This window comes from Panicum virgatum, chromosome 8K (assembly GCF_016808335.1).
Source record: "Panicum virgatum strain AP13 chromosome 8K, P.virgatum_v5, whole genome shotgun sequence".
Lineage (NCBI taxonomy): Eukaryota > Viridiplantae > Streptophyta > Magnoliopsida > Poales > Poaceae > Panicum > Panicum virgatum.
In genome coordinates this window covers 54025587-54050552 of record NC_053143.1, presented here as the reverse complement: position 1 = coordinate 54050552, position 24966 = coordinate 54025587, and the positions used below count along the sequence as shown (strand labels likewise).

Sequence of the window (24966 nt, the reverse complement as noted above, 5' to 3'; positions counted from 1 at the left end):
GTCTTCTCCGTTGTCCCCTAGTCCTACTCCTGTGATGGTCCCTCCACGTGAGATCACCCACGTCTACTCTCGTCGCCCGAGACCTCCACCTCCGCCTTCACCTGAGTCGTCTTCCTCACTCCTCGGACCTGCTCCTATGGTGGTCCCTCCTCGTGAGATCACTCATCTCTACTCTCGTCGTCCGAGAACTCCACCTTCACCCGAGTCTTCTTCCTCACTCCTTGGTCCTGCTACTGAGTCGCCATCTCGTTATGATCTTCGTGATCGTGGTGCTCTACGACCTCCAGAGCGCTATGGCTTCACTGCTCCTGCACTTGTTGAGCCAGCCACTTACCGAGAGGCTACTGTCCACCCTGACTGGCAGCACACCATGGCTGAGGAGATTGCTGCCTTGGAGCGCACTGGTACAAGGGATCTTGTCCCGTTGCCATCTCATGTGAATCCTATTACTTGCAAGTGGGTCTATAAGATCAAGACTCGCTCTGATGGCTCCCTTGAGCGCTACAAGGCTCGTCTTGTAGCTCGTGGTTTTCAGCAGGAGCACGGTCGTGATTATGATGAGACTTTTGCACCAGTTGCTCACATGACCACAGTTCGGACTCTTCTCGCTGTTGCCTCTGTCAGACAGTGGTCCATCTCCCAGCTTGATGTCAAGAATGCCTTTCTCAATGATGAGCTACGTGAGGAGGTTTACATGCAGCCACCTCCAGGCTACTCTGTTTCGGATGGCATGGTTTGTCGTCTGCGTCGCTCCCTTTACGGCCTCAAGCAGGCTCCTCGGGCCTGGTTTGAGCGTTTTTCCTCCATTGTCACTGATGCTGGTTTTAAGCCCAGCGCCCACGATCCCGCTCTCTTTGTCCACACTTCCCCTCGTGGTCGCATGCTTCTTCTTCTCTATGTTGATGATATGATCATTACTGGTGATGACTCTCAGTTCATTGACTTTGTGAAGAAGCGTCTTAGTGACAAATTCTTAATGTCTGATCTGGGTCCTCTTCGTTACTTCCTTGGTCTCGAGGTTTCCTCCACGCCTGATGGCATCTACCTCTCCCAGGAGAAGTACATTCAGGATCTTCTCTCTCATGCTGCTCTCACCGATCACCGCACTGTTGACACACCCATGGAGCTTGGTGTTCAGTTGCGAGCCACTGATGGTGAGCCTCTTGCCGATCCGACTCGCTACCGGCATCTTGTTGGTAGTCTTGTCTACCTTGGGATCACTCGTCCTGACATCTCCCATGCTGTTCACATCCTGAGTTAGTTTGTCTCTGCACCCGCCCAACTTCATTACACTCACCTCCTTCGGGTTCTTCGATATCTTCGTGGCACTAGCTCTCGTCGGTTGTTCTTCTCTCGCTCTAGCCCTCTTGAGCTTCAGGCATACTCTGATGCAACCTGGGCTAGTGATCCTTCTGATCGTCGCTCTCTCTCTGCTTATTGTGTCTTCCTTGGGTCCTCCTTGATTGCTTGGAAAACCAAAAAGCAGACAGCAGTTTCTCGTTCAAAGTGCTGAGGCTGAGTTGAGGGCTATGGCAGCAGTGACAACTGAGATCACTGGCTCCAGTGGCTACTTGAGGATTTCGATGTGATGGCTTCACACCAACTCCTCTCTCCTCTGATAGTACTGGTGCGATCAGTATTGCTCGGGATCCTGTGAAGCATGAACTCACCGAGCACATCGGTGTTGATGCTTCTTACATGAGATCGCAGGTGCATGATCAGATTGTGGCTCTTCAATATGTGCCTTCCGAGTTTCAATTGGCGGACTTCTTCACAAAGGCACAGACAAGGGCTCAGCGCAGCTACTTCCTCTCCAAACTCAGTGTTGTGGATCCCCCATGAGTTTGGGGGGGGGGGGGTTAGATATATATGTGCTTCGTGTATCTCTCTTGTATTTCGCTTTAGTTGGAGGGCCTCTTTGCATATTGTATACATGTATATTCTGCCCCTTTGGGCCATGGAATAGATTGAGTTGCTCATTCTAACAATACTGTTACTGATTATTCACTTATAATGTCACTATATGTATGAAATTTGATCCTGGCATACATATAATTATGCATTCAGTTTTGTTTTTAAAATCGGGTGTGACAACATCGTCCACCCCAATTGCTTGTGCAACTGTATCATTTCGAGTTGTTAACAGAATCACTGTAGTAGCTGCAGTGTGTAGCGGGATTCTAAGTAGATTATTCCACACACCATGCTGCCAAATGTCATCCAACACAAGAAATAAACTTTTGTTTTCAATTTCCATTGCAAGCTTTCTTTAATAAAGCAACTTCAGAATACCGCCAAATGTTCACCCACAGTTTCATCTTGATCATAATTTACCCCGATGTTTCCAAGAACTTCCTTTAATAAAGCAACTTCAGAATACTCCTGAGAAACACAAATCCATGCTTGTTTCCGAAAGGTTCCTTTTATCTTTTCATCATTATAGATTTTTTGAGCCAAAGTTGTTTTACCAACGCCTCCGGTTCCAAGAATACCAAACTTAAAAGTTTTCTTTTTCTTGTGTGCAAGCACCAGTTCCAAAATTCTTTTGCTGGCACGTGATGTTTCCTTCCCCACAAGGTTAGGCTCCAAAATTTGGCAAGTTTTCATCTTCCTCACTGCTGAAACATCCTCTTTAGTCTGCACATTCTGAAGCTTTAAAAATCTTTCACCTAGCTTTGCAATCTTCTCAAGTTCTGCATTGAAACTTTTTATTCGAATTGCAATCCGACGGCGTCTCTGAATAGTAGGAATGCAAGAGAAAACCGAGAATCCTGTACACCCAATCGAGTCTCTTGATGACGAGGATGTTGATGAAGGATAGTTTGCTAGCAGCTTGCTTCCCTCAATTTTGGCCATGTCAATAATATCATCAGCTTCATATATAGAATCTTTCAGCTCAGCGAGCCAATTGTTAACTGCCAACCTTCTGTCCTTCTCTGCTCAGCATCATTAAGAAAGCATTGTATCTGGTTCATTGTTCTCAGCAATTCTCTAAGCTCTCCTTTTACCCCTAGAATAAGAATTGCCTCCTCTGCTATGATATCTTGCAACTTCTTAGCACATGATAAAACCAGAGAATGTAATATGGTTGCCATTAGCCAAACTTCTGAGGAAGATCTTCAAGAAATTCCAAGTGATTTATTTGCAAGGGTAGCAGACTTGAAGACTGGCAATGAATCCACAACATGTGTTAAGACAGCTTGAAAAGCTAGACAAGGATCACTAAACTTTTATCCTAGTAACAGAGATTCACATAAATCACTACTTAATTTATGTTTATGTCTTGAACAAGTTGAGCTATGGAGGTTTATTGATGACTTTTTTTAATGGTACATAGCTTTTGAACCGCATTTAAAGTGTAGGTTACTTGAGCTGGGAAGTTGTACAACCTTGTAAATTATTAAACATGCTCAGAATAAATAATAATCAGTTCCTTATTGTTATTAGAAATATTGAGCTGAGTAAATTTACAGAAAACGCTATGTGTTTCTGAGGAGCTAATGCACTAGGGTAAATGGTGCCTTTTCCGGATAATGCATAAATAATCTTCAAAGACAAAAAAAAAAAGATCAATGATGGTGCTGGATAAATTAACAAATGTGGTGAGGTACTGACATATCAATAGTGAATTATCATGTTTGAGTTGACATTCATTTTAGTTCTTTCAGTTAAGGTGGCTTATCATTTGACTCGATCCTAGCATAATCAAATACAGATCTTACATAGGATCCCACATACTGATCCTTGAGAGTAATGTTCCACTAGTCATACTTTATTATTAACATAGATGAATCATCTTTTTATGGATATTCCCTCCCCTGAAGCCTGTAATTGAATTTTCACATTCTAGCTGTGAAGCAGTGATAACAAATCACTAATAGTAACAACATTACAAAGGCATGTAAACAAAGAATCAATATCTGTAGCACAGTACCTTGCAGATCTACCTTCCAGCAAGCTAACAGGATTAATGATAAGATCCACTGGCCACTGCAACCATGTTATGGAACCATTTTGTGATGATGATCAGCCCATCATTACTTTGATATATCAAGTTCTAAACAGGCCCAAGAAAATGAAAAGGGACTGCTTGGAGAAATCAATAGACAGAAAGTTGACAATCAGCACAAGAGAGAACCCGCATATCAAGCTGCGACACCTATAAAAAATAGAAAGAGAGAGAAAAATTAATAGATGGACTGATGGAGTATTTGCTAGATAAATTGGCTCAAAATCAATAAGAAGACTAGGCAAGCAGAACACAACATGAGCAGCTTAGCAGAAAAGAAGAATCAGCACTAAATCAGAGCTCTTAGAACAATAAAAGTTACCTGAATATGGGTAAATTGGTAAGCCACTGATCAGAGAGATGTACAAGAAGAGATCAGTATGTGCCAATGTGAATTTTACGCTCCCAGAAAGATCTCTTTTCCAACCAGCTAGCGTCCAGCAGGAAGGAACAGAAGCAGAGACACTGAGCAGAAAGGTAAATCAAGCATGACCTAACAGAAGTAAGGAATCAGAACTCTTTGTTGACGGACGCCAAGGTGCATAGCTCAGGTAGTAGCGTACCAAGCTGAAAGAGTGAAACGGCGGAGTAATGGTTGGAAAAAATTATATGTAGATTGCATAGCTCAGTCTGCACAGGACTGAACATATTTTTTGGTCAAGCAATGCAATGGTGTTGGGCGTTGACTCCGACTTGCAATTTGGCAGGTTATGTTGGTTTTCATGTAAAATGCTTTCTCCTTATTAATACATGCAGGAAGCTGTCCGGGTCTTTCGAAAAAAAAAAGATTACTCATCAGTAGTGGACCTAGTGGTATTATCCTATATCTTGCTAAGTTTGGTGGTGTATTCTGACGACCTCGAGATCACCTTTTTAAGTTTTTATATCCACTAAGGCCAAATTTGACTTTGATCAACAAATTGTCAGAAACCAGGGGAAGCACTTGATGGAAGAAAATAGTTAGTAAATCAAACATTTGGTTTAAAGCTTTTAGATGTTTCGACTTCGAAATGAGATCCAGAATTTTCCTAGCTGGATTTTAAAGCTTTTCAGGATTTGAACCTCGAAAAAGGGATTGGCGAACTTTCAGTTGAGATTCAGAACCTGCATACCATGAACAGGGAAGAATGGAATTCTAACTGACTACAAGCTTAGAAAAAATCTCGACTTTGAATTGTGAGATGCACAAGCATCCAACCCTAAAAGTGTTATCCACTTGCAAATTTCAGCTGAGTTTCTCCAGTTGATTTGAAAAGCTGGTACCTGATGTTTGGCCGGATCGACGAGCGACGATTCGACTGAGATGAGCGCACTGGAGCTGCGCCTAGCCGAGGAAGCGGCGACAGAGAGCAGCGGAGGGAGCACTGGTACGAGCAGAAGGCCATCCAGAACGGCGAGGCATGGATCCGTGTCTAGCAGGGAGAGGAAGCTGGCACGCAGATCTCTGGTCAAAGATGTTCCCCCTGCATCAGCAGTGAGCACGGGGCAAGCAAGCCTCGGTGGCCTCCTTCCCCGCGAGCGCTGCCTGGCTATCCGGTGAGCTAGAGTGCCTTCCGCTCAGACAGGTGCGGCGACGGCGAGGAGGCGGCCACGGAGGACCGACCGGCGGCGACAGGCGGAGGCGAGGAGCCGATCTGAACCGAGGAGTTATGTGAATAATTTCGATCAAAATCAGGGGGTCACACGAAAATGCCAAACCAGGGTTTTTTTGTGAATATCTTTTTTTTCGAAACACGTATTTTATTAAGAGAGTATTTTGTGAATATCGTAGTTTCTGTTGTTTTCAAAAATAACTCCTCATTTGATTGCAACCAACCAATTGGAATCATGCTAAGGTCCTGCAGACACTTACTTCACTGGTAGAAACGCCAACTCAACTCCGGGCATCGCAGAACTGGTGTAGCAACTGGCAGTTACAATAGTGAGTCGCAAGCCCCAGTCAAGATACGATCTGAACCTGCATTTCTTCTTCCTACTGCAAGATTAGGTTTACAGTTACAGAGGATGAGTTACTAAAATAAGCAGGGCAACCAGGAACAAGAGTATGATTGTAAAAATAGCTCCGTGACACACCGTACGTGTGATTGTTTTTCAAACCTTTAACTTGTGGGAATAATCACTTGCTTACAGGAATTTTTTTAAATAATATTATTTTAATAGATAATCGCATAAATAAATATCGTATAAAAAGAATTGCAAAAATAGATGCATGTCAAATTTCAAGCCAAGAAGCTGTCCAGATGGTTTGTTAGAAATTTATTATTTTTATATCTCACAAACGAAGTCGAGTTTGGACATGATATTTCACAAGATTGTATGTCATCGTATCATCTACATGTGTGATTTTTTTATAAATTTAAATGATTTTTTCTACTGTTTGCACGAGTTTTTATGAATATTGTGGTTTTCACTAGATACGTTCCCGATATCTTTACTATTGGATTGGACAGAAAGTTATTTTGATGGGATATAAAAGACGTGGGGTTACGTAAACCTACTCCGTGGAATTCAAAGCGGTGGATGACGTCTTTGTGTTAGTTGGCTTTCAAACAGACTACTCCCTCCGTTCCAGAAGTACGGCTGGAGTGAAGATGTAGAGTAATTTTATATTAGATAATACGACTTTAAGTGATTTTTTTTTAATCAAAACGAGATCAAGCAAACAAAAATCGCTCAACACAAAGAGATCAAACAAACAAAAATCTTTCTTTCCAGCCGCTTGTGCTCATGGCGGAAGACGAATCAACATCCATCTCGTGCGCAAACCACCAGAACTGGTCCAACCTACTTGCGCACGTGCAGACCTCGAGCATCTGGTCTACGAAACCCCGAGAGAGCATGTCGGCCGTCAAGGGGCCGACAGGCCTATCTCACCGGACACCTCTAGTCGGCTTCTAAGAAGCCGACAGGTACCCGTCGGCCGCCCAGAGCCGATAGGTGCCCTGTAGGCTAGCTGCTGGAGAGCCAACAACTACTTATTTTTACAATTCTTTTTATATGACATTTATTTTTACGATTATCTATTAAAATAATATTATTTTAAAAAAAATCTGCTTACAGCTAGCTGAGGGAAGAAGCAGAGGAGTATTTTCAACACTAAAAAACTTCAAAGATGTATAAAGTTCTTTGAATTCATTTCATTTCTTTTATTTTTTCTATTATATCCCAAATGCAAGGCGTGTGAGTACGTGCATCATATCTTGATAGTGGTCATTGACTCATAGGTCAAACATAGAGTATCATGTGGTCATTTGCTTAGGATACGATGTAACAACAAGGATTAGGTTGATTGTCTTCCTCATGAATATAGCTTTTAATTTCATCTCGCCGGTAGCCACGGATTCTGAGTTTTGCAACTTGTGCACAAGAACAGAATTACTTATTTACTTAGCATAAACAAGGCAGAGCAACGTACACTTGCTTGTCCCGTGATGCAGATAAAAGGATAGGATTGAGGCAGACTACAATGTTTTCTTCCTCGAGCGCAGGAATGGTTCCTGGTAGGGGTGGCGAAAAATTAACAAAATGGGAAATAACTAGACGCCTTCGGCGTTCCCCGGTGCACTCACTCGTTATTTTTGCCATCACCTTCGTTGATGTCCTATCTTGTTTAACTAACTCAGCTGGCGTCATTAACCTATGTTCCGTTTTATTTGTGCCATGCCTAAATTCAATTCTTTTCTGTTTTTGAAGCCCCCGACGGTCATGAAGCTGACATGTTCCCACCGGATTAAATATTTTGCTCTCCAGACAAAATATTGCCATTCATGTCCATTTACCCTAAGCTAGTTAGTAACAAATTAATGCTAGCTTGGATCATGGTGGCTGCTTGACGAGAGGTGCATTCCTTTCTCTGTATAGCAGTGGGCTCTGACGGTCAAGAAGCCGACACGCCCCAAAGCAAGGCAAGGGAGGGGATCGGAGCCGGTTTGTGTCCAGTGCTTTGCTCTAGGCATCATCGGAAAAGGATGATTATCTGGTCAGTAAGCTGACTTGTGTGATTAGGTGACAATTGCAGGCAGCAAGCCAGCAAACACAAAAATAAAATTGAGAACATGCGAGGAGCATGGCTGTCCGAAAGGAGGACGAGCTACCACAGCATTATCACACTGCAAAGATTCTGAAGAACCAGGCGTCAGAGTTTACCATGCCCAAGCACTGTATCAATTGTGCGTGCTCAACGCCCAGTATCAGTTTTAGCATTGCTTCAGAGGCGCATTGGTGTTTCTTTAGAAAACAAGAAACGCATGCAAATTCATGGAGTCAAGATGTATTGAGGGCCAAAAACACATGTAGCTGTCACTAAACGCTCCAAAAATTCTAGGGGAGACAAAAGCTTGGCACCATTACTTAACTCCTGTCTTCAGAAAACGAAAAACATTAGCACCTATATGTGCACAGCCCTGATAAACCAATGTTCTGATCATATCGAGACTATCGATTAACTAATACGATAAGTTCAAACTAATTCTGATAACATTCAGCACATTGCAATGGAATAGTTTGCTCTACGAAACCTCGCAATGGCCACTGAATGTCTGAAGCCACTGTATCACTCTACTTATCCCTCCCAAAAGAAACACATTTCTTACAAATCAAGACGAAAACAGGGGTTTACTGGCACCTGTCATTTCCCACTCCTTTATCAGCCCTGCATATAGGTGTAGAGGAAGAAGAACACCAAAGAGGACACAAGCCACGGAGTCAAATCTATCGCTTCAGCATGCCTGCAGGTCAAAGAAACGGTAGTTAGGGCGACCAGAACAATAACAAAATTTGGATAGATATATGTGTCAAACAGAACAATAGCTTGCTTACTTCTTGTTTTCTATAAGCTGAGCCTCCACTTGCTTAAGCAACCTTGAGTACCTATCCATTACATCTGTAAGCCTGTCAAGCTTCATTGACACCCTTTGATAGATATCTCCTATCTTCTCCTGGGCTTTCCTGTTCTGCTCCCCTGAGTTTCAGAAAACAATATTTGTAGCTATTATGTTTATGTTTTATAAGTCAAACCAATCTGCATAACCATATCATCACCTAATATATTTGTTAGCGAGACATGCATAGGCTGGGCCTTGGGCCTTTGGTTAGCCGGCCCTTGTGGCCTTTAGGGTTGGGGCGCTGCACTGTCCAGGTGCGCCCCCCTAGTGTTGATTAGGATAGGCAAGGATCCCCCTGATCAGTTATTTCCATATACCGTGGCATCATTGCCTATATATACTCATACCTGTGCTTTGCACCCTAATCAATCTATTATTCCCTAGCCATATTGCTCTCATGGTATCAAGAGTTCAGGTCCTACCTGAATTCGCTTCCGCTCCCTAGCGCTGCCACTCCCCGACAGCGCCCCACCCCAGGCGCGCGGCGTTCCTGCTGCACTACCCCTCCCCACGCACGCGCGACTCCCCTGCTGCGCCACCCGCAGCGCACGGAGTCCCCTGCCGCCTCCTCCATGGCCGGGACCCCTCCTCTCACCCCCAAGGCCGCCGCCGCCGCTGAAGCCGCCGAGGCCGAGCGCAAGAAGCGCCAGGCTGCTCGCGACGAGGCCCTCGCCCAGGCCGCCGCGGCAGAGAAGGAGGCGGCTGATGCCGCCAAGGAGATCGACGCCCTCGCTGCTCGCTAGCGCGAGGCCCTGCAGCGCGCCGCTGCAGCCCGCAAGGCTGCTGCCGCCGCTGCCGACACCCAGGAGCCGGATGACCAGTCCACCGCCTCCAGCAACGGCGACATCGATCTCCACAGCGCCATGCTTCAACACGAAGCCGCTGCTGTGATCAATCTGCACGCCTAGGCTGTGGGCGTCCAGAATATCCGCAGCCTCGTCCACTCATTCCTCGACCTCGCCACCGGCAACTACAACCGCTGGCGGGATCAGTTCCTCCTCGCCGTCGGGAAGTACTCCCTCGAGGACCATGTCCTCCGCGACATGCCGGCGCCGAACTTCCCCGACTGGGTAAGCATGGACTGCGTCGTCAAGTCGTGGATCGCGGGCACCATCTCCACCGATCTCGCCGAGACCGTGATGGAGCGCGACGCCACGGCGCGCGACGTCTGGCTCGCCCTGGAAACCCAATTCTTGGGGAACCGAGAGATGCGCGCCCTCCACCTCGACTACCAGTTCAGGAACTTCGTCCAGGGCGACCTCTCCATCACCGACTACTGTCGCCGCTTCAAGACCATGGCGGATGGCCTCGCCGCCCTTGGCGAGCCCGTCACTGACCGCACGCTGGTCTTGAACATCATCCGCGGCCTCAACGACCGATTCAGCGACATCGGTCGTCATCTTCGCCACGGTGGGCCCTTCCCGGTGTTCAAGGATGTCGACTCCGAGCTGTCCCTTGAGGAGATGACCATGGCGCACAAGGTGGCGACCATCCCCACAGCGGCGGCCGGTCATCTGACCAGCACCCTTCCTCGGGCGGTGGATCTGGCTCCGAGGGCGTCTCCTCCAAGTCGAAGCAGCGGCGCTCCCGACAACGTGGCGGCAAGTCCTCCGGCAACCCGCCCGCCACGAGTGGCACGACGCCCCCCTCCGGGACTGCAAAGGGGACCGGCTCGGGTGCTCCCAATGCACCCTGGCCCTCACTGCTCAACCCGTGGGCCGGGTCCATACAGATGTGGCCCGGCCCGCGACCCCCGCTGGCCCCCTGCCTGCCCCCGCCGACGTGCCCCAGCCGTAGGCTCTGCTGGCCCAGGCGCACGCCCAGGCGCAGGCCTACGCCATGCAGTAGCACGCCCAGCAGCAGGCGCAGGCACAGGCGCAACTCCAGGCGTAGGCACAGGCGCAGCTCCAGGCACAGCAGGCGGAGGCGCAGGCACAGCAGTTCGAGGCGCAGCAGGCTTGGGCGCCTCCGGGGTTTTCGTACCCCTCCGTCGCCACCTCCTCCTAGGATCAACAGTCCTTGGCTTCATTCTTTAGCACCGTGAGCCTCCGGCTAACGACTGGTACTTCGACTCAGGTGCCACATCTCATATGACATCCGATCCCACCACTCTTTCACATACTTCCTTTTCGCGGTATCCTTCTCCTTCATCCATTATTGTTGGCAACGGTTCCCTTTTACCGGTCACTGCCACTGGCTCCACACAGCTACCTGGTTCATTTTTACTTAATAATGTTCTTGTATCTCCGAACCTTATTAAGAATCTCATATCTGTGCGCCAGTTTACTTCTGACAATAATTGTTCTATTGAGTTTGATCCCACTGGTTGCTCTGTGAAGGACCTTCAAACCTGGAGAATTCTCGCCAGGTGCAATAGCTCGGGGCCCCTATATCCACTGTGTCATCCTTCAGCCACAGCTCTTCTCGGCGGCCCCTCCTCCTCGCTTTGGCATCGGCGTCTCAGGCACCCTGGTCATGAGGCTTTGTCCAAGCTTGCATCTCTTCTACCATTATGTAACAAAGACAGTAGCAATTCTTTGTGTCATGCTTGTCAGCTAGGACATATTCGTCTTCCTTTTCATACGTCATCCTCTCGTGCTTCTAGCAATTTTGATCTTATACATTGTGACCTCTGGACCTCACCTGTCATTAGTGTCTCTGGTTACAAGTATTACCTGGTCATTTTGGATGATTGTTCGCATCATTTGTGGACTTTTCCCTTACGTATGAAATCTGACACATTTCCCACGCTTGCTAACTTCTTTGCTTATGCTGCAACCCAGTTCGGCGCATCCATCAAGGCCGTCCAGTGCGACAACAGCCGCGAGTTTGACAACTCTAGCGCTCGAACATTCTTCCTCACCCACGGCGTCCACCTTTGCATGTCATGCCCTTACACCTCGGCACAGAATGGTAAAGCTGAGCGCATAATTCATTCTACCAAAAACATTATACGCTCTCTTTTGTTCCAGGCCAGCATGCCGCCCTCATACTGGGTGGAAACTCTCACCACCGCCACATACCTCCTCAACATATTGCCCACCAAGACGCTCCAGTTCGTTACACCGCACTTTGCCCTCCACAGCAAACTGCCATCCTACGATCATCTCCGCGTCATTGGAAGCGCCTGCTATCCTAACCTGTCCGCCACTGCTAGCCACAAGCTCGCACCTCGCTCCACCCTGTGCGTCTTCCTTGGCTACTCTCCCCACCATAAAGGATACCGCTGTCTTGACACCATCTCCAATCGTGTCATCATCTCTCGTCATGTCACATTCGACGAGACCGTGTTTCCTTTCTCCCAGGAGACACCCCCTCCCACCTCGGCAGACTTTGAGTTTCTTGACGACTACACTAACGCTGCGCCAGTTCCCATTGGACCGTCTCAGTCTCTACTGCCTGCAGGTACCGGTGGCATCCTCCCCGCACGATCTCGCGCGCCTACCGCACAGCCATGTGCGGCCCCCGATGCTACTGACGACTTCCTGGCGCCCCCTCCCTCACTACCACGTGCGGCCCCCGGAGTCTCCACTCCCGCACTGCCACGTGCGGCCCCTGGAGCTTCCTCTCCTGCACTACCACGTGCGGCCCCAACGGTCCCGCCAGGCTTCGCCCCCTGGAGCCCGGCTCTAGCGCCTGGCGCCGCTGCACCTGCAGGCAGTGCCCAGGCCGCTCGTCCTCATGCCAGGGCTGCGCCACCTCCTCCGCCCAGCGCCGGCACACCTCCCCTGCCCAAGGGAGCCGTGCCGGTGGTCCCCGTCGTCAACGAGCATCTGTAAGGATCACCGTGGTGTCCGACCCTAGAGGGGGAGGGGGTGAATAGGGTCGCTAATCGCTTTCTATCCTAAGGCTCAATCTATTTGCAAAAGATAAACCTAACACGTCCTACACATGCTAGTTATGACTAAGGTTTATCTATGCTACTCTCTACTTACCCCTAAAAGACTTGCAACCTATAGACAATCCTAATCAAACTAACTAGGAAAGTAAAGGCACGCAAGATAGAGTAAATGCGGAAACGTAATACGGTAAGTAAAGAGGTAAGAGAGAGAATATGCAAACTCCCGTGTAGACACCAAGACACACGATTTAACGTGGTTCGGTTAGGACACCAAGTCCCTCCCTACGTCCACGGCCACTTGTACAACAAGAACAAGTGTGATGTCAAGTCTCTTCGCTTGATCACCGTCTTGCGTTCACCACAAAGGCTTCCGGCAAGCAAAGGCTAAGTGGCGCCAAGTCACCAAGACAAGGCCACCGCCACCGTCTCTCTCAAAGCGTCACCAACGACACCGTCTTCACTATTGGAGCTTCTCACCAAGAGGGGTCTTCTTCCCCGCACAAAGTGTCGTTGCCTCTCCACACCAAGTCGGAGGGTCACACGACGAGTACACAAGATGCTTGCCACAGTAAGGCTTTCACTTAAGCTTACTCTCTCAAGAGCTAAGCCTAACCAAGCACTAAGCACTCTCACAAGTGTGCTTAAGCCTATATGATGTACAATGAAGCTCTATGTTGGTTGGAGGTGTTCTTCAAGTGTAGTAGGCTTCAGTAACTCCAGCACACTCAAATGACCCGGCCTTGGGGGTATATATAGGCAGCACAAGCAAATATAACCGTTGGAGAAAAGCTGCCAGAAAAATACTTAACGCCGGTTAATCCGACGCACCTCCAATAGCCATCGTCGGTTCAACCGGTGATACTAAACTGCCCGCCTCAAAAACTAGCCGTTACGTGTACAGACAATCAACCGATGCTACGTCGGTTTAACCGATGAGTGTAGTTGTCTTGTGAACTCTGAAAAACAAACTCTCTGGACAACTGCACCGATGTTCACCAAGACCCTATCGTCGGTTCATCCGGTGTATAGACCTTGCCTCAGCTTCTGGGTCCAATGCACCGACGTATTCAACTTCCCTAACGTCGGTTCAACTGGTGTATAGACCTTGCCTCAGCTTCTGGGTCCAATGCACCGACGTATTCAACTTCCCTAACGTCGGTTCAACCGGTGATACTAAACTTCCTGGTGTGCTCCAAGTCAATGCACCGACGTATGTCATTTTCTCAGCGTCGGTTCAACCGGTGATACTAAAGTATCTCTGTCTTGATTTCTTTGATTTGGATTTCTTCACGGTCTCTTCAATTCTTGTCCTTTGGACCGAAGAGGCGTAGGGGCGGCCCTTCGGGTCTAGTTACGCCTATCTTGTCTTTGTCATCACTTGAACCTAAAAGTCTAAGAATAGTCATCTTAACAATCATATTAGTCCAAGTGTTGTGTTGTCTTTATCAATCACCAAAACATTATATTGAAATATGGCATGAGAGGCCATTTTTGCTACAGCATCATATGGTCACTCATGCGAAACTCGGCTTCCGACAGCCTGCACTCTTCACTGCAGCCCCTCTGTCGCCGATCCCGAAGACCTTCCATAGCGCCCTCGCTGATCCTAATTGGCGGGTAGCAATGGAGGAGGAGCACGCCGCCCTTCTGAGGAACCACACGTGGGATTTGGTCCCTCGGCCACCGCGTGCCAATGTGGTCACCGGCAAGTGGATCTTCAAGCACAAACTCCAGGCTGATGGTTCTTTGGAGAGGTACAAGGCTCGCTGGGTTCTTCGCGGGTTCACTCAGCGTCCCAGCGTGGATTTTGATGAGACATTCAGTCCTGTGGTCAAGCCAGCTACTGTTTGCACTGTTCTGTCTCTGGCGCTCTCTCGACGTTGGCCCATCCATCAGCTCGACGTCAAGAATGTGTTTCTCCACGGCACCTTGTCAGAGACAGTATACTGTGCGCCGCCAGCTGGATTCGAGGACTCTGCTCATCCTAATTTTGTCTGTCAGCTCAACAGATCACTTTATGGGCTAAAGCAAGCTCCCCACGCGTGGTACAGTTGATTCGCCACATATCTGCTCAGTCTGGGATTCATTGAAGCCAAGTTAGATACCTCGCTCTTAGTCTACCACCGTGGTCCTGACACCATATACTTGCTTCTCTATGTTGATGACATCGTCCTCACTGCCTCTTCATCAGACCTCCTTCAGCGGACTATTCAGGCCTTGCAGCAGGAATTCAATATGAAGGATCTTGGTGAGCTACATCATTTTCTGGGGATGCATGTTCAGCGTTGTGGCTCTGGTCTTCTCCTCTCCCAGCGGCAGTATATGAAAGACATTCTGGATCGTGATGGTATGGCGGACTGCAAGCCGTGCTGCTACCCCAGTGGATACCAACCCCAAGTTGGCGGCTGATGGTCCACCTGTTCAGAATGCCTCAGACTTCCGGAGTCTTGCCGGTGCTCTCCAGTACCTCACTTTCACCAGGCCGGATATCGCCTATACTGTTCAGCAGGTTTGCTTGCACATGCATGATCCTCGCGAGCCACACCTTGCTGCCCTAAAGCGTATCCTTCGCTATGTCAAGGGGACTCTACACCTGGGGCTTCTTCTCCGTCCGTCTTCGCAGAGTGAGCTGACAGTATACTCTGATGCCGACTGGGCAAGCTATCCGAATACACGCAAATCCACATTGGGTTATGCGGTTTTCCTCGGGGACAACCTGGTCTCCTGGTCGTCGAAGCGGCAGAATACAGTATCCAGGTCCAATGCTGAAGCTGAGTATCGTGCCGTGGCCAATGGCGTCGCCGAAGCTACCTAGTTGCGCCACCTTCTCCTTGAGCTCCATGCTGCTCCTCAGCGCGCTTCGTTGGTCTATTGTGACAACATCAGCGCCGTCTACATGTCCTCCAACTCTGTTCAGCATCAATGCACCAAGCACATTGAGATCGATCTTCACTTCATGCGGGAGCGTGTTGCTGTTGGTGATGTCCGTGTCCTGCACGTTCCTACTTCGTCTCAGTACGCCGACATCTTAGCCAAGGGGCTTCCGTCTTCAATGTTCACGGAGTTCAGGTCCAGTCTGAATGTTCGTGATGCCGACTATCAGACTGCGGGGGTGTGTTAGCGAGACATGTATAGGCTGGGCCTTGGGCCTTTGGTTTGCCGGCCCTTGTGGCCTTTAGGGTTGGGGCGCGGCACTGTCCAGGTGCCCCCCTAGTGTTGATTAGGATAGGCAAGGATCCCCCTGATCGGTTATTTCCATATACCGTGGCATCTTTGCCTATATGTACTCATACCTGTGCTTCGCACCCTAATCAATCTATTATTCCCTAGCCATATTGCTCTCAATATTGTTGAGGCGCGCCCAAACAAAATATTCACCAATTTCAATCAGAATGAGCAATAAGGGAACCCCCGGAAAAAAGAACAAACTTTCTGAAGAAAAATATTCACCAAGCAGGTGGACCGACAATTCAGCGATTGCTCGCAGGTCCAACTTGAATAACACGGCCGATTAATTTCACGGATCATCATCAGATGCGATGAGTAGACTCACAATTCCTGGTCCCAATCCAGCAATCCATGGTACTCAGGTCAAGTCGCCCAATCAAAACTATTTTCAGAATAATCCAACCCGATCAGCACGGCCGACTAATTCCGCAGACGAGCGAATCGCGCGGGCAGCCTCACGATTCCCGGTCCCAAACCAGCAATCACGTGGCGTCAAGTCCAGGTCGCCCGACATGGCATGCCCTAACCAGTCAAGCCCCCGAGGAAGGGAATGGGGGGAGGAGAGGAGGGGATCGATCGATTACCTCCGTGGGGACGGAGCTGCTGAGGAGGCGAGTGATCGGGCTCAGGCCCTCGGCGGAGCGCCGCGCGAGAAGGCACCCCTGCCGATCCAGCGGCCGCCGGAGCCGGAGCGAGCGGGCAGCGGAGCGGAGGATCGCCGCCGCCGCCGCTGCCGCCATGTGCTCTGGAGGACTGGGAAGGAGACGAGCAGACTCGACTTCCAGATCCTCTCGGCCTGTAGGCCAGTGGGCCGGCCCAGTATTGAGGCCCATCGCGAGGAAGAATCGGGCCCAGTGGGAAAGGAAGAGCCCAGTCGTGGGAAAGAGCCGGCCTGTTTTGCTTGTTGTGGGTGTTCTTCTTTCGCTTTTTCTTGGCATTAATCCTGATGACGACTCCATTGTATTTATTTTGTATTCAAACAAACTCTTGTATGGTTTCAAAAAAAAACTTTTGTAATAATTTTAGGAATGTTTCCTGTATAATTTCATAAATTCATTACTTCAATTCGCACCGTAAACATTTTGTGCACTCAACAAAAGATGTTATGATCTTTTATGTTTAGAATCACGGCCAGTTTGTTCATTTTATCACAAACAGTCGGAAGTAAATGGAGGTGGCTGGTAATCCCGTCCCATTATGCTCGATCGAGGTGTTTCTTTTTGCAGGTCCTGAAGCTCATTGTCGTCGTTGGGATTACTATATTCCGGTCGTCTCTCTTCGGATGGTCAAACACAAAATAAAATGTCTGATATGCCTGATGGCTGAATGTCTGAATCGTCTCATCTGCTGTTCTGGGGATTCTGTGGAGCTTTTGCCTTAACTGCACGTGGCACCACTGCAATTTTACTATGATTGCTCTGCCGGGAGATGGGTTTCAGTTGCTGCCGCGAACAGAGTGGTTGGTTCCTTTCCGAATGCAGACGCGCGTGCGACTCTGAAGTCTGAACAAGCAAAGCCTGCTGGCCTTCATTTGCTGCAAACGCGAGCATGTTATTCAGAATTTCTGAACATGGCGCAGGCACTGCATCAATGTTGTGGCCTGCCGATGCTGCAGCCAGCAGCTGAGATCGGGTGTGATCCGTAGAAGATGCATCAGTGCCAGGACCCTGAAATGTTAGTGCAAATTACAAAATAAGAGCTCAATTTTCATGTATATATATAATAGCAGCAGAAAGCATGCCACAGCAGATGCGGTTTCTTCATATATTACACATGTTCGCAAACTACAAATAGTCCAAGCTCATCACAGAGTTATTCTAGAAACTCAAGTAGCACACATTTTATTCAGACATGCACACTAGCCAAACACTTAAACAAACATTAAACAAGCCTTTCCATAAGCAGAGGAAACATCAGCTCATGTTGTCGTTCTTGATCAAGAGATATCCAGCAGAGATAGACACGAGTAGGCACTTCCATCGTCTTCAATAGATATAGTACCCTTTCTGAAAGCAAATGGAAATAGATTGTCAGTGGGTCACTACAAGAAAACAGAGCACGAATCGAAACCAGCGGAGAGATATCCAGCGAGTGATCATACCTTGCGTCTACGTGTTCACACGAGTGTACAATCATCACCAAGTGTAAACATCCAGGTCTTCTCCGTGCAGCTGCTGGTGTTGCTCTTGGAGTCGAGGCAGCCACCGTGAAGAGATATCTTGCATATCCTCCGTCAGAAACAGCTGGTGCAAGCTCTCCAACCTCTCCACACACCTCAGGTTCGGGCACAGCTCTGCACGCAGCCGTCTCACTTGCGGAATATTTAGCACCCTCTCTAGGCCTTCACATGCAGAAATTACAAGCACCTCAGAGAGGAACGGGAGGTTTTCCACCACCTTAATGCTGTCCACATCTCTTAAATGGACCTCCTTCAAGCTCGTGGCCTCCTGTCCAAGCTGTCGTGGGAGAGCTCTCAGCCTCGGGCAGTGGTGAAGCTCCAACCTCTTCAAACGTGTCAGCAGTTGCATCCTTGGAGGTGGGGCTTCCCCTGTTTGCTTTGCAGCAGCTCCTTCCTCTCTGCCTTCCTTACCTACACCTGTCGCTTCTTCTCCTTCAACAACAAAGGTCCACTTCTCCCAGTTGGACATATCCTCAATGACCAACGTTTCAAGCTTGGGGAAAGCAACTGCCTCTACAGAACTAGGATTACCCACCCCATAACCAACAAATTCGGGGCCAATCATGGTGACTGCAGTGGCTCCAATGATTTTCAGATATTTCAGGTTGGGAAGCTGCCCGATTGGAGGAAGATGCACACATGATTTACAGCGCATGAGGTGCAAGTACTTCAATGATGGAAAATGTGTAGCATTATCAAGCCAGGTGGGAAACCGCCGACCAAAGAAACCTATAATACATATATCTTCAATGCTCTGTGGAGGGATTAGGTTCTCAAAAGTCCTCTCAATATTGATTACGTCCTCTTCATTGTGTGGTTCATCTGTACATTCAGCAGAACATAAATTCAGTTCTTTGAGAAACATTTTGTCTAGCAACAATGAATCTGCACTACAAGAAGATGCTCTCTCCAACTTAATCATATCAAGCTTCCTCAGCTGAAAAAGGGAACCCAGCTCTTCTAGGCTCCATCCATCTTGCGTTCTAGCACTATCATCACGGCCACCACCAACTGGAAATCCAGCTAAGTCATTGAGAGATTTCAATCTACCTATCCCTTTTGGTACCTGATTTATCGGTGTTGCGCAAAGACCAAGGCGCCTTAAGTTGCACAATTGAGTTATTCCAGAAGGAAGACTGTGCAAAGCGGCACATCGCTCCAGGTTCAATATCTGAAGGTTTATAAGAGAACTTATAGACTCTGGAAGACAAGATAGGTCAGTACCATCAAGGTCTAGCAACCGTAAATGTATCAAACTTCCAATACTATCTGAAATACTTTCTATAAAAGAGCCAGTCAAATTCAACACACGAAGGTGTTGGAATCTTCTAAAAATTGTATTCTCAACTCTTTGTATCTTGACCCGACGAATAGACAATGTCCTTGCTTTCATATGATTATTGTACACATCGGGTAGTATTTCAGCATGCTTATTGCTAAAAATCGAAACACGTCGCATCTTGGATAAAGTTTTAGCAGCTATTGATTCTGGATCTCCAAAAAAGTACTCTTCTGCTGTCAAGTGTACAGCCAGTTGCCTTAAAAGATCATGCATTTTGCACCTACTATAGTCAGCAAATCCAGGGGCTGGTTGAAGGAGATTACGATTTATCAACTCATAGTAATATTCCTCAGCTGTATCCTCTAGATGTTCTCCTTCTTTCTCTTCTACAAAACCTTCAGCAACCCAATATCTTACAAGATCATCACGATATAGGGTCCAATCTTCTGGATACAAGGAAAAATATAGGAAGCACTGCTTCAAGTATTGTGGTAGCTCATCGTAACTCAAATACAAAGCCCCTCTCAGTTCAACTGGAAGCTTGCTCATGGACCAGGCACTCTTATTTATAACCTTTCTCCATTCATTCTTAGTTTTCTCTTTAGTCATCAGAACACTAGCAGTAACTTTGATTGCGAGAGGAAGGCCACCACACATACGTACAATCTCAATTCCCATACCCCTTAAGTTCTGAATTTCAGAATATTCACCAATGTTCATGCTCTTCCAAAGTAGCTCCCATCCTACGTCATCAGACATCAATTCAACTCGATACATATGCTCCACCCCAATTACTCTTGCAACTGTATCATTTCTAGTAGTCACCAGAATTATAACTGTTGATGCAGTGTCTAATGGAGTTCTTAGGAGATCAGTCCATATATTATGCTGCCAAACGTCATCCAATACAAGAAACAAACTTTTATTTTCAATAGCTTCTGCAAGCTTTCGGGTGAGTCCTTGAACAGTTTCATCTTGCTTATAATCTACTTTGATGTTTTGAAGAACTTCCTTCAGGACATCTACTTTACAGTACTCATGATATTCATGAGAAACACAAATCCATGCTTGTTTGTTGAAAGTTCCTTTTATTTTGTGGTCGTTGTATATTTTTTGAGCCAGAGTTGTTTTTCCAACCCCTCCTGTTCCAACGATGCCAACCTTGTATGACTTCTTTGCTGTATTGGCACAAATCAAATCCACCAACCTTGAGCTCGCAAGCCATGTTTCCTTTCCCACAAGGTTAGGCTCCACAAGATCACAAGTTTGTATCTTCCTCAAAGCTGAAATATTCTCTTTGTGCTGCCTATTCTGAATTTTTAAAAATGATTCACCTAGCTTTGAAATCTTCTCAAGTTCAGTGTTAAGTTTCCTGATTCGAATGGCAATCCTGTGACGCCTTTGAATGTTAGGAAGGCAAGAGAAAAGTGGAAATCTTGTACATGAAGCCGAACTTCTTGATGACGAGGCATGATCTGCTAGCAGCTTATTTCCTTCTAATCTAGCCAAGTCGATGATATCATCAGCTTCGTACATAGTATCTTTCAGCTCACGAAGCCAATTATTAACTGCTGACTCTTCTGTCCTCCTTTGCTCTGCATCGTTAAGAAAGCATTGTATATGGTTCATTATCCTTTGTAGTTCATTGAGATCTTCTTTTACCCTCAGAACTGAAATGGCTTCCTCAAGAATGATATCTTGCAACTTTTTAGCAAATGATCCAACCACAGAATCAACTATGGTTGCCATTGAAGTATGTTAGCTAGGGAGATCCGTGAAAAATACCAGGCGACCTGTTTGGAAGAATGGCCGGCTTTCAGGCTAGTAATGAATGACAACAACTATTGGCATGATTACTGAACTGAAGAAAATGAAAAGGCAAAATACAAGCTCGTTGATAGTAAGTCTTTTTCATTATTGGCTATTATTAGAGAGGTTCAGTCGAAAAACATCAGTTAAAGCTACGATGGTGTAGTATATATGTACCTGATCACAGGTGGATTGATAATCCACTTATCAGAGTGCTTTAGGGCAATGATGTCTTTAATGGGAGACTAGAAGTCCAAGAGACGCACAAAACTTCAAGCTTATGTTACCTCTACGGGACCAGCACATCCAAATGTGAAGCACAACTACGAATCATCATCCAAGAAGGAATAGAGTCCGGTCATATTAACTAGTTGTGAACTGCCCAGCATGAAACTTCTGCAATCTCTGCATTACCATGCAAGTGTTATGTCAATAATGGGGAGGAAAACAGAGCATCTTCTTGATTATAAAATGTACATGTAGATACTGAATGTGAGTCTACCAATAATAAGGTACTAATCAGTGATCAGAGTGCTGTACGCGGAGACATATATGTGTCAGTGTAAGTTTATTTTTTGACTCTCAATAGTACTTGTCACTGACCTCGGGAATGGGTTTTATACTATGCAAGTTATAGGTATGCGGAAATATATGCGCCGTTGAACGGGATAAATCATCGGCAGCCATACTGTATGGACTGGTCCCTGACTTGACACTGTGCTCTTATTTTTCTGGAATATTCTAGGTATCAGCATTATTCGCATGTGGTGACTTTGTCAGTTTCAATGATGTGCCGACTTGTCTCTTGGAGTCGGAGATTCTCATAAGGGTATACATACATCTAAGTCTGTACTATGTTTCAAAGAAAAAAACTACGGGGGGACGACCTCGGGCCGTCGAGGTGCGCGGTGTCGGTACATGAGTGGCGTCTCAGTGGCAACACAACTGGCACGGCCACGTCTGTGTGGCTGCTCGCCAGGGACCAAAGCCACCGTGTGGTGGCGTCATCCGGACTTTGTTGTGGCGCATACCATGGTAGCACTGGGCCTGCGGGACCCTCGGTGGCCGGCGCGTTGGTCAGGGCTCAATTGTGTGGCTTGCAATGTGTTTGCCAAGACAGGCTGACATGTCCGAAGCTCGATGGGGAGGCCTCGATGGTCCCCAAGACTGAATCGAGTGTGGTCTGCGAAGGATGCATCAGTGTAGGCAAGGGTTATCAATTGGACAAAGATTCAACTAAAGATTCCAGTATGGTTGCCATCAGACAGATGTTGAGAGAAATCCACCAGAGGAGTGGCAGGCTGACAATAGATGCAAAAATGTTTTAACTTTGGTTTGAGGTTCACTAAAATGAAATGCGTTTTGAAAGAGATTAACATATACTAGTACTGATTTGTAGTTTTGTAGTGTAAGATTTACGTGGCATGTAGGCTACTAGACATCAAGGAGACCAAGACGCTGGGGCACCATGTTAAGCTAAATATCATCAAATCCTTCTTTATATCTTAAGTAAATCACACATAATGCCATTCCATATGGGTGACCAACTTAATATATTAGGTACATGATGTTTTTTTAGCAAAAATAGTAGTTCAATAAGGTGTCGAGGTATAAACTCTTGAGTTAGCAAAAAGTTCTAATTGTTGTAAGCAAATGTGGATTCGATTGGATGGTATCAATTGGGAACATGTTTTCCGTAACAGATTTATAGAAGTCACAAATTACCATAAGTTATGCAAATGAAGATGCAATATAGAGGTAGCATCCGAAGCTTACATGGTAACAAGGGATGACTTGTAACAAAATTCAATATTGATAAATTATTTGTAGAAAGAGTTTTCTCAGATGATCAACCCGCAAGACTTCAAACATTCAGCTGACTGCTGTGCCCAAGCTAGGCAAATGAAAAGTAACGACTTCAAAAAACCAATTTATAATGTGATAGCAGAATGTATCAGCCAATCATTAATGGAGAACCTCTAATCTCACAGCTAATTAAACCTCCAAAAGTGAAGAAAAAATGAAAAGGTGAAGAAAGAAACCTGCAAAAGTTGAAGAAACAATGAAAAGGTTAAGTACTTGTTCGTCGAAAGGTCGTTCAATCACAGGCTTCAGCTAGGATGGTTCAGCAGAAAAGCAAGATACGAATCATCTCTGAATTAAAGCCATGCTGCTGCAGTACGTACCTTATTACAGGTGCATTGATAAGCCATTGATCAGAGCACTAAGAAGGAGATCAGTATGTGTCAATGAGACATTGAGGGGCCACAGAAATTGGTGCACCGAGCATCCAGCTTCTGCTACCTCTACATTACCAGCACATGCAAGTTCTGAAGTACAACTCGAATCATCTTCCGAGAAGGATAAGAGTCTCAAATCAAAAGTAGTAACCTTCTTGAACTAGCAGTTTGTTCATCATATCATTACCCAGCAGTACTTTTAAGGTCTTAACGAGTGAGGGGAAGTAATTTTAAACACAAGTGCCAGGAGAGGCCAATGTATAGAATAGATAACTGAGGACTATCATTCAATCGCCAGCAGAAATAAGAAGCAACAGATCACACGGTAATTACTGCAAAAGCAGGGACCACTAGAACAGCTTAGTAGGTTAAATGACAACCCAGTTGATCAACACCTAACAGGTTATTAGCAGCTAATATATTGAAAATGAAGAATGACTACTAAATCTCAGAATTTTCAGATCTATTAGAACTAGAAAAGGGTACCTGAATAATGGTCAACACTGGTAAGGCACTGCTTAGAGTGCTTCATATGGACCTCTGGATATCTCAAGGCATATTATTTTTCTCCCAATTGGATCTCTTGAATCAATGGTCCATCAGAAATGGGCACACTGTCCAGCATCAAGCTTCTGCACAATTAGTCAATTCTTATGAGAACAGAAAGCTAAGGAGAAAATCTGAACGTTTCCTTGATTAACTGGAGGCCATGAAGCTTTGCATATCCGAAAACATACCTTGTTTTGAGCAGGGTGAAAGGATGCCAACAGCAGAGGAGTAAATGGAAACCGGAGAGCACTCTGTTATTGCAAAAGTCTCCTCTCCCTTTTGCATGCATCACATGAATGGTGGGTTGGGGACTTGCAGAAAATATGAAAACCTAGGCCGTGTTTGGTTGAGGCGGTAAAAAATTTCGCGAAAACTTTTTTGCCCTTTGACCACTAATTTAGAGTATTAAATGAAGTCTAATTACAAAACCACCTCCACAACCCCCGTGTAAATCGCGAGACGAATCTAATAAGGCCTTTGGCCGCGTGATTAGAGAATGGTTACTGTAGTATTACTGTAGTAAATCATTAATTAATTACCGTCATTAGATTCATCTCAAAAAGTTACATCCGTCCCTGAAAATTTTTTGCAAATAGACTATATTTAGTACTCTATGCGAAAGTTTGTTTTTTTATGAAATCTTGATTTGACTCTTAACCAAACACGACCCTAGAATATGCAGCAATACCCGTGCGACAGAGTTGGCTATCGCAGGAAGCTTGCAATGTCAGGGTAATGCGCCCCTCCAAATCAACATCAGTCACCAGCCATTATCCAGCCAGCAGTACTTTTCTCTCAGAGCAAATCAGCACCAGCCACCAGTCACAGCCAGTCGAACAGAGCACTGCAGAGCACGTGCCATCTCAGGGGTAGTTTGGATTCGAGGACTAAACTTTAGACCATGTCACGTCAAAGAAAATCTTAGTATTTAGAGTATTGAATAATG

General features: G+C 46.5%; 2 protein-coding genes and 1 long non-coding RNA gene across 12 annotated transcripts; all 3 read right to left on the bottom strand.

The window, feature by feature from the left end:
• Positions 1-2175: 2175 nt before the first annotated feature.
• LOC120645244 lies at positions 2176-5661 on the bottom strand. 2 transcript variants are annotated; one of them, XR_005664189.1, is made up of 4 exons: positions 5273-5661; positions 4332-4502; positions 3935-4159; positions 2176-3166 (listed from the first exon to the last, which is right to left on the bottom strand). It is a non-coding gene; the product is annotated as an uncharacterized LOC120645244 (long non-coding RNA). The 2 variants fall into 2 exon arrangements; XR_005664188.1 differs by lacking the exon at positions 5273-5661 and having other exon boundaries at positions 4332-5266.
• A 2619-nt stretch (positions 5662-8280) lies between these two features.
• On the bottom strand, positions 8281-17511 carry LOC120645975. Its single transcript, XM_039922675.1, has 4 exons — positions 17456-17511; positions 16546-16904; positions 8828-8969; positions 8281-8736 (listed from the first exon to the last, which is right to left on the bottom strand). Exons 1-4 carry the CDS (start codon positions 17509-17511, stop codon positions 8655-8657), a joined length of 639 nt encoding a protein of 212 aa, XP_039778609.1. The 3' UTR covers positions 8281-8654.
• A 162-nt stretch (positions 17512-17673) lies between these two features.
• LOC120645243 (putative disease resistance protein RGA3) lies at positions 17674-24349 on the bottom strand. Of its 9 annotated transcripts, none has more exons than XM_039922045.1 (8): positions 24209-24349; positions 23958-24103; positions 23418-23803; positions 23209-23273; positions 23008-23125; positions 21409-21636; positions 18063-21215; positions 17674-17967 (listed from the first exon to the last, which is right to left on the bottom strand). In XM_039922045.1, exon 7 carries the CDS (start codon positions 21169-21171, stop codon positions 18097-18099), a length of 3075 nt encoding a protein of 1024 aa, XP_039777979.1. In that variant the 5' UTR covers positions 21172-21215; positions 21409-21636; positions 23008-23125; positions 23209-23273; positions 23418-23803; positions 23958-24103; positions 24209-24349; the 3' UTR covers positions 17674-17967; positions 18063-18096. The 9 variants fall into 9 exon arrangements, with proteins under 9 accessions (XP_039777979.1, XP_039777981.1, XP_039777980.1 ...); XM_039922047.1 differs by having other exon boundaries at positions 23221-23273; XM_039922046.1 differs by lacking the exon at positions 23209-23273 and having other exon boundaries at positions 23274-23803.
• Positions 24350-24966: the final 617 nt, after the last annotated feature.